Source organism: Entelurus aequoreus, linkage group LG17, assembly GCF_033978785.1.
Source record: "Entelurus aequoreus isolate RoL-2023_Sb linkage group LG17, RoL_Eaeq_v1.1, whole genome shotgun sequence".
NCBI classification, from domain to species: Eukaryota; Metazoa; Chordata; class Actinopteri; order Syngnathiformes; family Syngnathidae; genus Entelurus; species Entelurus aequoreus.
Window position 1 is genome coordinate 11343281 of NC_084747.1, and position 15000 is coordinate 11358280.

General features: G+C 38.6%; 1 protein-coding gene across 3 annotated transcripts in view; it reads right to left on the reverse strand.

Moving 5' to 3' along the window:
- The window catches only part of LOC133632354 (zinc finger protein with KRAB and SCAN domains 2-like), a 45088-nt gene that overhangs the window by 27818 nt on the left and 2270 nt on the right, over positions 1–15000 (reverse strand). For 2 of the 3 annotated variants that reach the window (XM_062024735.1, XM_062024734.1), the window contains exon 2: positions 7279–7599. In XM_062024735.1, coding sequence (XP_061880719.1) covers positions 7279–7599 — 321 coding nt within the window. Of the gene's footprint in view, positions 1–7278; positions 7600–12715; positions 13640–15000 lie in introns of those variants that run through there. The other variant, XM_062024736.1, reaches the window with a different exon arrangement.

The window sequence follows — 15000 nt, forward strand, 5'->3', positions numbered from 1 at the left end:
TGGACAATGCTGAAGAAACAAGTCCACGTCAGAAAGCCAACACATTTAGCTGAACTGCACCAATTTAGTGGTCAAGCAGAAGCGCCTTATTGCAGGTAAACTTGCCAAGGGACATGTAAGCAAATATTAACATTGCTGTATGTATACCGTATTTTTCGGACTATAAGTCGCAGTTTTTTTTTCATAGTTTGGCCGGGGGTGCGACTTATACTCAGGAGCGACTTATGTGTGAAATTATAAACACATTAGCGTAAAATATCAAATAATATTATTGATCTCATTCACGTAAGAGACTAGACGTATAACATTTCATGGGATTTAGCGATTAGGAGTGACAGATTGTTTGGTAAACGTATAGCATGTTCTATATCAGGGGTCACCAACGCGGTGCCCGCGGGCACCAGGTAGCCCGTAAGGACCAGATGAGTAGCCCGCTGGCCTGTTCTAAAAATAGCTCAAATAGCAGCACTTACCAGTGAGCTGCCTCTATTTTTTAAATTGTATTTATTTACTAGCAAGCTGGTCTCACTTTGCCCGACATTGTTAATTCTAAGAGAGACAAAACTCAAATAGAATTTGAAAATCCAAGAAAATATTTTAAAGACTTGGTCTTCACTTGTTTAAATAAATTCTTATTTTTTTTTACTTTGCTTCCTATAACTTTCAGAAAGACAATTTTAGAGAAAAAATACAACCTTAAAAATGATTTTAGGATTTTTAAACACATATACCTTTTTACCTTTTAAATTCCTTCCACTTCTTTCCTGACAATTTAAATCAATGTTCAAGTAAATTTCTTTTTTTATTGTAAAGAATAATACATAAATTTAAATTTAATTCTTCATTTTAGCTTCTGGTTTTTCGACGACGAATATTTGTGAAATAGCTCTTCAAACTTATTATGATTAAAATTCAAAAAAATTATTCTGGCAAATCTAGAAAATCTGTAGAATCAAATTTAAATCTTATTTCAAAGTCTTTTGAATTTCTTTTAAAATTTTTGTTCTGGAAAATCTAGAAGAAATAATGATTTGTCTTTGTTAGAAATATAGCTTGGTCCAATTTGTTACATATTCTAACAAAGTGTAGATTGGATTTTAACCTATTTAAAACATGTCATCAAAATTCTAAAATTAATCTTAATCAGGAAAAATTACTAATGATGTTCCATAAATTATTTTTTAAAGTTTTTCTCTTCTTTTTTTCGGTTGAATTTTGAATTTTAAAGAGTCAAAATTGAGGATAAACTATGTTTCAAAATTTAACTGTCATTTTTTTCGTATTTTCTCCTCTTTTAAACCGTTCAATTAAGTGCAAATATCATTAATTATTAATAATAACATAGAGTTAAAGGTAAATTGAGCAAATTGGCTATTTCTGGCAATTTATTTAAGTGTGTATCAAACTGGTAGCCCTTCGCATTAATCACTACCCAAGAAGTAGCTCTTGGTTTCAAAAAGGTTGGTGACCCCTGTTCTATATGTTATAGTTATTTGAATGACTCTTACCATAATATGTTACGTTAACATACCAGTTGGTTATTTATGCCTCATATAACATACACTTATTCAGCCTGTTGTTCACTATTCTTTAGACATTTTAAATTGCCTTTCAAATGTCTATTCTTGGCGTTGGCTTTTATCAAATACATTTCCCCCCAAAAATGCGACTTATACTCCAGTGCGACTTATATGTGTTTTTTTCCTTCTTTATTGTGCATTTTTGGCCGGTGCGACTTATACTCCGAAAAATACGGTACTTTTGACCCAGCACATTTTCAGTAGAGCCATAATAAATTCATAAAAGAAGCAAACTTCATGAATATTTTTTGTGACCAACAAGTATGTGCTCCAATCACTACATCACAAAAAAAATAAGAGTTGTAGAAATGACTGGAAACTCAAGACAGCCATGACGTGACATCCTTCACAAGTTTATGTACACTTTAGACCACCACTGTATATCTGTATACAGTCGTGTATAGGGATGATACTCGAAACCGGTTTTCCCGGTAGTTCGATAAGAAAAGAACCGAGTCCTCGGACTCGAATCCCTTTTTGAGAACCGGTACCCGTTATCGAGACCACTATAGTAAAGAAAAAGAGTTGGTTCTTTATTCGAATCCCTCGGAACGAATCCCATCCCGACCAGAAATGCCCCTTGAGGCATCACAAGAATTGACGTCACGTAGCTCAGTCATTAGGCGCAGATAGGGAAAGCAGGAAAAACAATGGAATAATAAAGTTCAAAACAAAAGGTATAATCCAATGAATAACTTTACTGAGAGATTTGAGCAGGGTACAAACACATGACCAACACTTTTACCACCCACCGGAAACATAGCAACCAGGCTAGCAACGCACCTCCTTTACGGCAGCTGTCGCAACCTTCTTAAAACAACCGCAGCACATACATATATATACAACACATCTCCCTTTTTTAACTTTTGTTTTTCTTTCCTTGTAAACAAAACAAAATCACACTGTATATGTGTTGTCTGTCTAATTATAAATAATGCAGACGAGGCGTGTTGGCTGAGTTCTTGACGTTTACTTTCACGGGTGGCGACATGCAACAACACTTTTCGATGCAACGTCACTCCCGTTGCATGTTGGGTAGTGTAGTCGTTATATTCCCTAGCTCATAACATCACATCTTTCCCCCTATAAAGAAAGATTTTAACTCAATAAAGTGTATTTCTTTTTTTAGCTTTAACTTTTCATTTTTTAGCATTGTAACCACATTTGCAAACAACTTTTCTCTTCATAGAATTTTCTTTCAATAAAGAAATAAAGTGCAAAAATGTCAAAGCATCATAACAAACAGTTATGTTCCAATAGCAGCAGAAGTGCACCTTTTGGAGAGCTGTATTATTTTCAGTTTTGTGCCCAAGGGACTGATTTTATTTAACACTATATTATTATTTATACACATATAGTGATCACAGAGACAGCTTGTTTTTGTGTTACTGTATATATTTGTTTTTCTGAAAAATCCCATTTAATATACTTTGGGTAACAACAATCAATTTTTTTTTTTTTTTTATTTTTTTAGGGGGGTAACAGTCAATATTTATTTATTTATTAGATTTTATTTTTTTCTTATATAATAAAAGTGAGCTTTTGTTAAACCAAATATTGTGTGTTTTTTTCCATATACAACAACCTATCTGGACTCCATAAGAGAATCGATAAGGAATCGGTTCGATAAGAGCATTCGATAATAGGCTCGAACTCGATAATTCCTTATCAAACATCATCCCTAGTCGTGTATAGAACAGGTTGTCAGCTAATACTCTAATATTGTTCAAATCAGTAAGCAGTAGTAAAACTCCTGCTTTTCTCATGGCCCAAATAGTTTACAGTAGCACTATACATAATCATAATACCAGGGCGTCGAGTGAGGGTCATTTTGTACTCCCTAATCCCAGGAAGAATGCTTTGCAGAAATCTTTTATTTATAGATCTGTATCGCTCTGGAATAACCTGCCTAGAATTCTCACCGGCATTGAAAGTAAACAGGTTTTTAAAAGGAAAGTAACATTTTATCTGAGTCTGTAAATTAGTTTGCTTGTTGATGATTTTTGTTTGGTTTTGTATTGTGTAGTTATATTTATATGGTAATTATTATTCTGTGACTGTAAATTGTTTGCTTGTTGATGCTTTTACTTGTTTCTGTATTGTGTAGTTATAATTATATGCTTTTACTTGTAATTGTATTGAGTTTGTGGACCCCAGGAAGACTATTTGGTTGTTGTGGCAACCAGTTACCGGGGATCCTTAATAAAAATAAAATTAAATAAATATCGAGTTCAAGCAAAAATCTATTGTGATATACTTTTTCGTCCATATCACCCAGCCCTAATATATATATATATATATATATATATATATATATATATATATATATATATATATATATATATATATATATATATATATATATATATATATAATATATATATACATACACTAGCGTTCAAAAGTTTGGGGTCACATTGAAATGTCCTTATTTTTGAAGGAAAAGCACTGTACTTTTCAATGAAGATAACTTTAAACTAGTCTTAACTTGAAAGAAATACACTCTATACATTGCTAATGTGGTAAATGACTATTCTAGCTGCAAATGTCTGCTTTTTGGTGCAATATCTACATAGGTGTATAGAGGCCCATTTCCAGCAACTATCACTCCAGTGTTCTAATTAGGGATGTCCGATAATATCGGCCTGCCGATATTATCGGCCGATAAATGCGTTAAAACATAATATCGGAAATTATCGGTATCGGTTTTTTTTTATTATCTGCATCGTTTTTTTATTTTTTATTTTTATTTTTTTATTAAATCAACATAAAAAACACAAGATACACTTACAATTAGTGCACCAACCCAAAAAACCTCCCTCCCCCCATTTCTTTCTGTTATCAATATTCTGGTTCCTACATTATATATCAATATATATCAATACAGTCTGCAAGGGATACAGTCCGTAAGCACACATGATTGTGCGTGCTGCTGCTCCACTAATAGTACTAACCTTTAACACTTAATTTTACTCATTTTCATTAATTACTAGTTTCTATGTAACTGTTTTTATATTGTTTTACTTTCTTTTTTATTCAAGAAAATGTTTTTAATTTAGTTATCTTATTTTATTTTTTTTAAAAGTACCTTATCTTCACCATACATGGTTGTCCAAATTAGGCATAATAATGTGTTAATTCCACCACTGCATATATCGGTTGATATCGGTATCGGTAATTAAAGAGTTGGACAATATCGGAATATCGGATATCGGCAAAAAGCCATTATCGGACATCCCTAGTTTTAATGGTACAATGTGTTTGCTCATTGGCTCAGAAGGCTAATTGATGATTACAAAACCCTTGTGCAATCATGTTCACGCATCTGAAAACACTTTAGCTCGTTACAGAAGCTACAAAACTGACCTTCCTTTGAGCAGATTGAGTTTCTGGAGCATCACATTTGTGGGGTCAATTAAACGCTCAAAATGGCCAGAAAAAGAGAACTTTCATCTGAAACTCCACAGTCTATTCTTGTTCTTAGAAATGAAGGCTATTCCACTAAATTGTTTGGGTGACCCCAAACTTTTGAACGGTAGTGTATATAAAATTTACTGTACATGCAGTCGGCTTTCGGCCCTTGCCCAATTTATTTACAGTCTAAAGCTGCCCCCTAGTCATAAAGTTTGGACACCCCCGTATTAAAAAGGCTTAGTGGCCACATGCGTGGACAGTACCTTTTAGCTCTTATTTCCAAAAGTGTGTACACTACTGAATTGGGGTCTTATGGCCGCTTATGTGGACACTTATACTGCCATCTGGTGGTGTCAGAAGAGTATAACATACTATGGAATTTGGAAAAAAAAGTGTAAAAATAACAATTAGCATGTCACTAAACATGAAGTACACGTTTGTGTACTTATGGACTAAGTACGTCATATCAAAAGATGATTCTTAGTTTTTATTCTAATTAGGATCCAATAAGCCCAAATAGCAAAGAGAAATTAAAAAAAAGCATGTAAACAAACAGCTTGGGCCTTAAGAGGTTAAAGTAATGGTACTGTGGAACTGGAACATAAACAATAAAATAGTACAAAAATACTACTTAGACTTTGAGCTTAGACCTGAAGCGTATAAACCAGGGGTCGGCAACCCGCGGCTCCGGAGCCTTTGACCACTCTGATGCGGCTCAGCTGCATACTTGCCGACCCTCCGATTTTCCCAGGAGACTTGTGGATCTCAGTGCTTCTCTATGAAAACTCCAAGGGCAATTATAATCTTATTTTCACTCTAATTACTAAATAAAGGGCGTGCCCTAAATGCACTTCAGTAATTGTCCTCTATAGCATTTACAAACAGCGTGCCAGCCCGGCCACATGTTGTATGTAGCTTTTACTTGCACACGTAGGAGACAGCAAAGCATACTTACTCATCAGCCACACAGCTTACACTGACGGTAGTGTAACACAACACAACCAATACCCAGAATCCCATACAGCCCTAACTCTTCGGGTCTAGATTATACACCCCCGCTACCACCAAACCCCCCCACACATCAACCCTCCCCCCCTCCGTGCGTCGGTTGAGCGGAAGAGTTAGGGCTGCATGGGATTCTGGGTATTTGTTGTGTTGTGTTGATGTTGTGTTACAGTGCAGATGTTCTTCAGAAATGTGTTTGTCATTCTTTTTTGGTGTGGGTTCAAAGTGTGGCGCATATTTGTAACGTAACAGTGTTAAAGTTGTTTTTGTACGGCTACCGTCAGTGTAAGCTGTGTGGCTGTTGAAGTAGTACGCCTTGCTGTCACTTACGTGAGCAAGCTGAAGCTGCATTCTACATGTGGTCGAGCAGGTACACTGTTTGGGCAGACTGTAGAGGGCGCCAAAAGCAGTGCCATCACGCCATGATATTCGGGAGTCTCCCGGAAAAAATGACAGGATTGGCAAGTATGACGCTATCAAGCGCCATTCATTCAAAACTCGCGGGCCGCACTAACATCAAATTTCCATATTAAGGTGCGTGCCGGTGCGTGTGTCTGATACCCCTGGTTAACATAGCACAAAGCAATTTAAGCTTTGTATGCGGTGTTTTTAATTTAAAAAAATTTTTTGTGGCTCCCATTATTTTCTTTAATTTGTGAAACTTGCCAAAATGGCTCTTTAAGTGGTAAAGGTTGCCGACCCCTGGTATAAACTGAAGTTTCCCTGAGATACACAAAGTACTAAACCAGGGGTCGGGAACCTTTTTGGCTGAGAGAGCCATGACAGCCAAATATTTGAAAATGTATTTCCGTGAGAGCCATATCATATTTTTTTAACACTGAATACAACTAAATGTGTGCATTTTTAAGTAAGACCAACATTTTTAGAGTACAATAAGTCTCTTATTCTTTTTAATAACATTGTTATTCTGAAGCTAACCAATACTAAATAAAATACTTCTTACCATTAATGCGACTTCTTGAACAGGTGCGGTAGGAAACGGATGGATGGATTAAAATGCATGAGAATGTTTTATATTTTCAACGTTATTGTGATTACCAGCGGAATTATTCATTACTTATTGTGTTAAGCAATGTCAGGTAAGATTAATCTGAGAGCCAGATGCAGTCATCAAAAGAGCCACATCTGGCTCGAGAGCCATAGGTTCCCTACCCCTGCACTAAACGATAAAAGTACATTTAATTTGACTTACTAATTGCTTCCTCGAGGATTGTGGGGTCAGCGTTTGTACGATAAAAGTACATTTAATTTGACTTACTAATTGCATCCTCGAGGGTTGTGGGGTCAGCGTTTGTGGCGTCGCTCGTGGTGTCCCGCCGTCTCCCAGCCGCCTCCGCCAGGTGGAACCGAGTCACGTGGCTTCTCATGTTGGACGTGTTGCCCAAGTATTTGATTTTGCAGCGACACACCTTGCATATGCAGTGGCTCTTGTCCAGTCTGCTGCCGTCGGGCACGTCGTAGAAGCCAAAGTACTGCCACACGTCGGCTTTTAAGTTGGAAGGAGCCGGTCGGATCTCGCGGAGGAGCGAGTCGCCGCGCTCGGCCACGTCGCTTTTTGCCGAGCGCCGCGTCCACGTCCCTGTGGAGAGGAAGGCATTTGGAAAAACATCACAAATGGACTGAAATTGTCATTTTGTTTACAAATCAAACATGTGTTCTGTTGCGTCTGACCAGTCTTCCTCTCAGGGAATACAAGTCACTGGTCTTTCAGATGACATACATGTATATGCAGAGTAAGAAGGACCATCAAGACAGAATAGGAATATTATCAAGTTTTACTAAAGCTTTAGAAGACCAGTCCTACAGTCCGTTAATAGCGGCATCAAGAAGCGGTCTGAAAATCAAACAGGAAGAGACAACTTATTGAATACGAAAACAACCCCCACCCTGTCCAGAAAGGAATACAGCCTCATTGTTCTACAAACCCTGTTTCCATATGAGTTGGGAAATGGTGTTAGATGTAAATATAAACGGAATACAATGATTTGCAAATCCTTTTCAAGCCATATTCAGTTGAATATGCTACAAAGACAACATATTTGATGTTCAAACTGATAAACATTTTTTTTTTGCAAATAATAATTAACTTAGAATTTCATGGCTGCAACACGTGCCAAAGTAGTTGGAAAAGGGCATGTTCACCACTGTGTTACATGGCCTTTCCTTTTAACAACACCCAGTAAAGGTTTGGGAACTGAGGAGACACATTTTTGAAGCTTCTCAGGTGGAATTATGTCCCATTCTTGCTTGATGTACAGCTTAAGTTGTTCAACAGTCCGGGGGTCTCCCTTCTGCTATTTTAGGTGCCACACATTTTCAATGGGAGACAGGTCTGGACTACAGGCAGGCCAGTCTAGTACCCGCACTCTTTTACTATGAAGCCACGTTGATGTAACACGTGGCTTGGCATTGTCTTGCTGAAATAAGCAGGGGCGTCCATGATAACGTTGCTTGGATGGCAACATATGTTGCTCCAAAAGCTGTATGTACCTTTCAGCATTAATGGCGCCTTCACAGATGTGTAAGTTACCCATGTCTTGGCCACTAATACACCCCCATACCATCACACATGCTGCCTTTTACACTTTCACCCTAGAACAATCCGGATAATTATTTTCCTCTTTGGTCCGGAGGACACGACGTCCACAGTTTCCAAAAACAATTTGAAATGTGGACTCGTCGGACCAAAGAACACTTTTCCATTTTGTATCAGTCCATCTTAGATGAGCTCAGGCCCAGCGAAGCTGACGGCGTTTCTGGGTGTTGTTGATAAACGGTTTTCGCCTTGCATAGGAGAGTTTTAACTTGCACTTACAGATGTAGCGACCAACTGTAGTTACTGACAGTGGGTTTCTGAAGTGTTCCTGAGACCATGTGGTGATATCCTTTACACACTGATGTCGCTTTTTGATGCAGTACAGCCTGAGGGATGGAAGGTCACGGGCTTAGCTGCTTACGTGCAGTGATTTCTCCACATTCTCTGAACCCTTTGATGATATTACGGAGCGTAGATGGTGAAATCCCTCAATTCCTTGCAATAGCTGCTTGAGAAAGGTTGTTCTTAAACTGTTCAACAATTTGCTCAGGCATTTGTTGACAAAGTGGTGACCCTCGCCCCATCCCTGTTTGTGAATGACTGAGCATTTCATGGAATCTACTTTTATACCCAATCATGGCACCCACCTGTTCCCAATTTGCCTGCACACCTGTGGGATGTTTGATGAGCATTCCTCAACTTTATCAGTATTTATTGCCACCTTTCCCAACTTCTTTGGCACGTGTTGCTGCCATCAAATTCTAAAGTTAATGATTATTTGCACAAAAAAAAAAAAGTTTATGAGTTTGAACATCAAATATGTTGTCTTTGTAGCATATTCAACTGAATATGGGTTGAAATGATTTGCAAATCATTATATTCCGTTTATATTTACATCTAACACAATGTCCCAACTCATATGGAAACGGGGTTTGTAATACTGATAAGGTAAAAAGGGACATTCCAACCCCTTCAAGGTAAAGCACAGAGTTTACTTGCGGACATAAGATACAAGCAAAAAGAGTAAACATGGGAAAATATTAGCTGCTTTAAACAGGACTATGAATAAAGAAAGAACTCTTAAAAATATATGCATTTTCCACAGTTCACAGGAAACTTTTGTTTACATTTTAGTTTTGGTTGCGAATCAACTTCAATCTTGTGGGCGGAGCCTCCTTGAAACAATGTTGGAAGCCTTTTTCTTGGTGTGACTATTGATTACTTCGGCCGTCACAAGATTGGAAGGCTATTTTCTAGGGACTGCCATCTCTGGTCTCTACCTGATACAATTCACATCTCCATTCACAAACAACATTCCCATGAATTGATTAAAGTGGAGCCCGACTTAAACAAGTTGAAAAACTTATTGGGGTGTTACCATTTAGTGGTCAATTGTACGGAATATGTACTGTACTGTGCAATCTACTAATAAAAGTCTCAATCAATCAATCAAAGCACTGAGTGGAGCGGATCACCACTCCAAGATGGCGGCCCCGCGTCTCGTCAGCGCCAGTAGGCAGTAGCGCTCCATGCTGCTACCCTTAGAACATGTCTATGTCTGCCTTAGAACATGTCTATGTCTGCCTTAGAACATGTCTATGTCTGCCTTAGAAAATGTCTACGTCTGCCTTAGAACATGTCTACGTCTGCCTAAGAACATGTCTACGTCTGCCTTAGAACATGTCTAGGTCTGCCTTAGAACATGTCTAGGTCTGCCTTAGAACATGTCTAGGTCTGCCTTAGAACATGTCCAGGTCTGCCTTAGAACATGTCTACGTCTGCCTTAGAACATGACTACGTCTGCCTTAGAACATGACTACGTCTGCCTTAGAACATGACTACGTCTGCCTTAGAACATGACTACGTCTGCCTTAGAACATGCCTACGTCTGCCTTAGTACATGTCTACGTCTGCCTTAGAACATGTCTATGTCTGCCTTAGAACATGTCTATGTCTGCCTAAGCACATGTCTATGTCTGCCTAAGAACATGTCTATGTCTGCCTAAGAACATGTCTACGTCTGCCTTAGAACATGTCTACGTCTGCTTTAGAACATGTCTACGTCTGCCTAAGAACATGTATATGTCTGCCTTAGAACATGACTATGTCTGCCTAAGCACATGACTATGTCTGCCTAAGAACATGTCTATGTCTGCCTTAGAACATGTCTACGTCTGCCTTAGAACATGTCTACGTCTGCCTAAGAACATGTCTACGTCTGCCTTAGAACATGTCTACGTCTGCCTTAGAACATGTCTACGTCTGCCTTAGGACATGTATATGTCTGCCTTAGAACATGTCTAGGTCTGCCTTAGAACATGTCTACGTCTGCCTTAGAACATGTCTACGTCTGCCTTAGAACATGTCTACGTCTGCCTTAGAACATGACTATGTCTGCCTTAGAACATGACTACGTCTGCCTTAGAACATGACTACGTCTGCCTTAGAACATGTCTACGTCTGCCTTAGAACATGTCTATGTCTGCCTTAGAACATGTCTATGTCTGCCTTAGAACATGTCTACGTCTGCCTTAGAACATGTCTATGTCTGCCTTAGAACATGACTATGTCTGCCTTAGAACATGACTATGTCTGCCTTAGAACATGTCTACGTCTGCCTTAGAACATGTCTACGTCTGCCTTAGAACATGTCTACGTCTGCCTAAGAACATGTCTACGTCTGCCTAAGAACATGTCTACGTCTGCCTAAGAACATGTCTACGTCTGCCTTAGAACATGTCTACGTCTGCCTTAGAACATGTCTACGTCTGCCTTAGAACATGTCTACGTCTGCTTTAGAACATGTCTACGTCTGCCTAAGAACATGTATATGTCTGCCTTAGAACATGACTATGTCTGCCTTAGAACATGTCTATGTCTGCCTTAGAACATGTCTATGTCTGCCTTAGAACACGTCTGTCTGCCTTAGAACATGTCTATGTCTGCCTAAGAACATGTCTATGTCTGCCTAAGAACATGTCTATGTCTGCCTTAGCACATGTCTAGGTCTGCCTTAGAACATGTCTATGTCTGCCTTAGAACATGTCTAGGTCTGCCCTAGAACATGACTATGTCTGCCTTAGAACATGTCTACGTCTGCCTTAGAACATGTCTATGTCTGCCTTAGAACATGTCTATGTCTGCCTTAGAACATGTCTATGTCTGCCTTAGAACATGTCTATGTCTGCCTTAGAACATGTCTACGTCTGCCTTAGAACATGTCTAGGTCTGCCTTAGCACATGTCTAGGTCTGCCTTAGAACATGTCTAGGTCTGCCTTAGAACATGTCTAGGTCTGCCTTAGAACATGTCTAGGTCTGCCCTAGAACATGTCTATGTCTGCCTTAGAACATGTCTATGTCTGCCTTAGAACATGTCTATGTCTGCCTAAGAACATGTCTACGTCTGCCTAAGAACATGTCTACGTCTGCCTTAGAACATGTCTACGTCTGCCTTAGAACATGTCTACGTCTGCCTTAGCACATGTCTACGTCTGCCTTAGAACATGTCTATGTCTGCCTTAGAACATGTCTACGTCTGCCTTAGAACATGTCTACGTCTGCCTTAGAACATGTCTACGTCTGCCTTAGAACATGTCTATGTCTGCCTTAGAACATGTCTATGTCTGCCTTAGAACATGTCTATGTCTGCCTAAGAACATGTCTACGTCTGCCTTAGAACATGTCTACGTCTGCCTTAGAACATGTCTATGTCTGCCTTAGAACATGTCTATGTCTGCCTTAGAACATGTCTATGTCTGCCTAAGAACATGTCTACGTCTGCCTTAGAACATGTCTACGTCTGCCTTAGAACATGTCTACGTCTGCCTTAGAACATGTCTACGTCTGCCTTAGAACATGTCTACGTCTGCCTTAGAACATGTCTACGTCTGCCTTAGAACATGTCTATGTCTGCCCTAGAACATGTCTATGTCTGCCCCTCCCTCACGAATGCTGCTGCGTGCGCACATCTTAACAATTTGTAGTGTTTTCAAGCCCTTCTTGACCCTGAACGCACATTGAAAAGACAACAACCGTAGCTCCAAATGCCGGCCAGCCCCGCAAAAGAGCACAATATGTCCGGGGAAAGAGGACGTCTACATAAGAGTTAAGGTTATATTCGCCTAAAGACAGATGTGCAAATGAAGCGGCAACACTCACTAGTGGGACTGCAGGTAGAAACAGAGGAAGAGGGACGTGCTTCGCCATCTTTGTCGCTGCCTCTCCGCGTGTCGAAGACGCGACGCGTTTCTCGAAGCTTCCGGTAATGTAGGGCGCGAACATGCTTCAACATGTTAGACGTGCTGCCCCCCTTACAGGAGAGAGAAGCCCGGCAATACTTGCAGGTCGCCGTGTCCTCCTGGTGCTTCTTAGTAAAGTGCAGCCATGCCTTGGAGCGTTTCTCCCGCCCCATCCTTGTTGTGTGTGTGTTGCTGCTGCTTCTGTATCTGCCGCCCAATGCCTGAGCTACGTCATTTCCTGTCACGTGACACGCGACATTTCCTGTGACACGGGATTCGTTCCCAGGGATCCGAATAAAGAACCAAATATTTTTCTTTACTATATTAGATTCGATAACGGGATCTGTTTCTCAAAAACGGATTCGGATCCGAGGAATCAGTTCTTTTCTTATTGAACAATCGGGAGAACTGGTTTTCGAACATATATACACACTGCAAGTATATATATAATGTAGTAACAGACACCTTCATAACAATATGTAATATGTACAATATACACACTGCAAGTATATATATCATGTAGTAACAGACACCTTCATAACAATATGTAATATGTACAATATACACACTGCAAGTATATATATCATGTAGTAACAGACACCTTCATAACAATATGTAATATGTACAATATACACACTGCAAGTATATATATCATGTAGTAACAGAAACCTTCATAACAATATGTAATATGTACAATGTACACACTGCAAGTATATATATAGTGTAGTAATAGTGTAGTATAATCACTGGATACATATAACAATTTAATACTTTTTTTTTTTCTTTTTACATGTTTTTTCTTTCCATGATGGCAGGTGAGGCCCCGCCTCCCCTGCCTCTAGTGACTGCACGTCACTGATATATATATATATATATATATATATATATATATATATATATATATATATATATATATATATATATATATGTATATATATGTATATATATATATATATGTATATATATATGTATATATATATATATATATATATATATATATATATATATATATATATATATATATATATATATATATATATATATATATATATATATATATATATATATATATATGTACACTACCGTTCAAAAGTTTGGGGTCACCCAAACAATTTTGTGTTTGAGCCTTCATTTCTAAGAACAAGAATAGACTGTGGAGTTTCAGATGAAAGTTCTCTTTTTCTGGCCAATTGGAGCGTTTAATTGACCCCACAAATGTGATGCTCCAGAAACTCAATCTGCTCAAAGGAAGGTCAGTTTTGTAGCTTCTGTAACGAGCTAAAGTGTTTTCAGATGTGTGAACATGATTGCACAAGGGTTTTCTAATCATCAATTAGCCTTCTGAGCCAATGAGCAAACACATTGTACCATTAGAACACTGGAGTGATAGTTGCTGGAAATGGGCCTCTATACACCTATGTAGATATTGCACCAAAAAGCAGACATTTGCAGCTAGAATAGTCATTTACCACATTAGCAATGTAGAGAGTGTATTTCTTTCAAGTTAAGACTAGTTTGAAGTTATCTTCATTGAAAAGTACAGTGCTTTTCCTTCAAAAATAAGGACATTTACATGTGACCCCAAACTTTTGAACAGTAGTGTATATATATATATAAAAATAAAATAAATACTTGACTTTCAGTAAATTCTAGCTATATATATATATATATATATATATATATATATATATATATATATATATATATATATATATATATATATATATAATATATAAGAAATACTTGAATTTCAGTGAATTCCAGCTATAAATATACTCCTCCTCCCTTAACCCCTCCTCCCCTAAATTGCGGTCAGTGAGACCTCCAAATTGGAGGTCTCAAGGTTGGCAAGTACATACTTGCCAACCCTCCCGTTTTTAGCGGGAGAATCCCGTTGTTCAGCTCCTCTCCCGACAACCTCCCGGCAGAGATTTTCTCCCGACAAACTCCCGGTATTCAGCCGGAGCTGGAGGCCACGCCCCCTCCAGCTCAATGCGGACCTGAGACTGAGTGGGGACAGCCTGTTCTCACGTCCGCTTTCCCACAATATAAATACGCTTGCAAGTTCCAAAACGAACGGAAGCAAGAATTTCGGTTCATCCAGGACAGTTGGAAGGGGAAGGTGTATGTTGCCTGTAAATAAGTAGAACAGACTTCTCCATTGAACACAGTGGCCGAAATGATTTCTCAGTCATGAACAGAGAA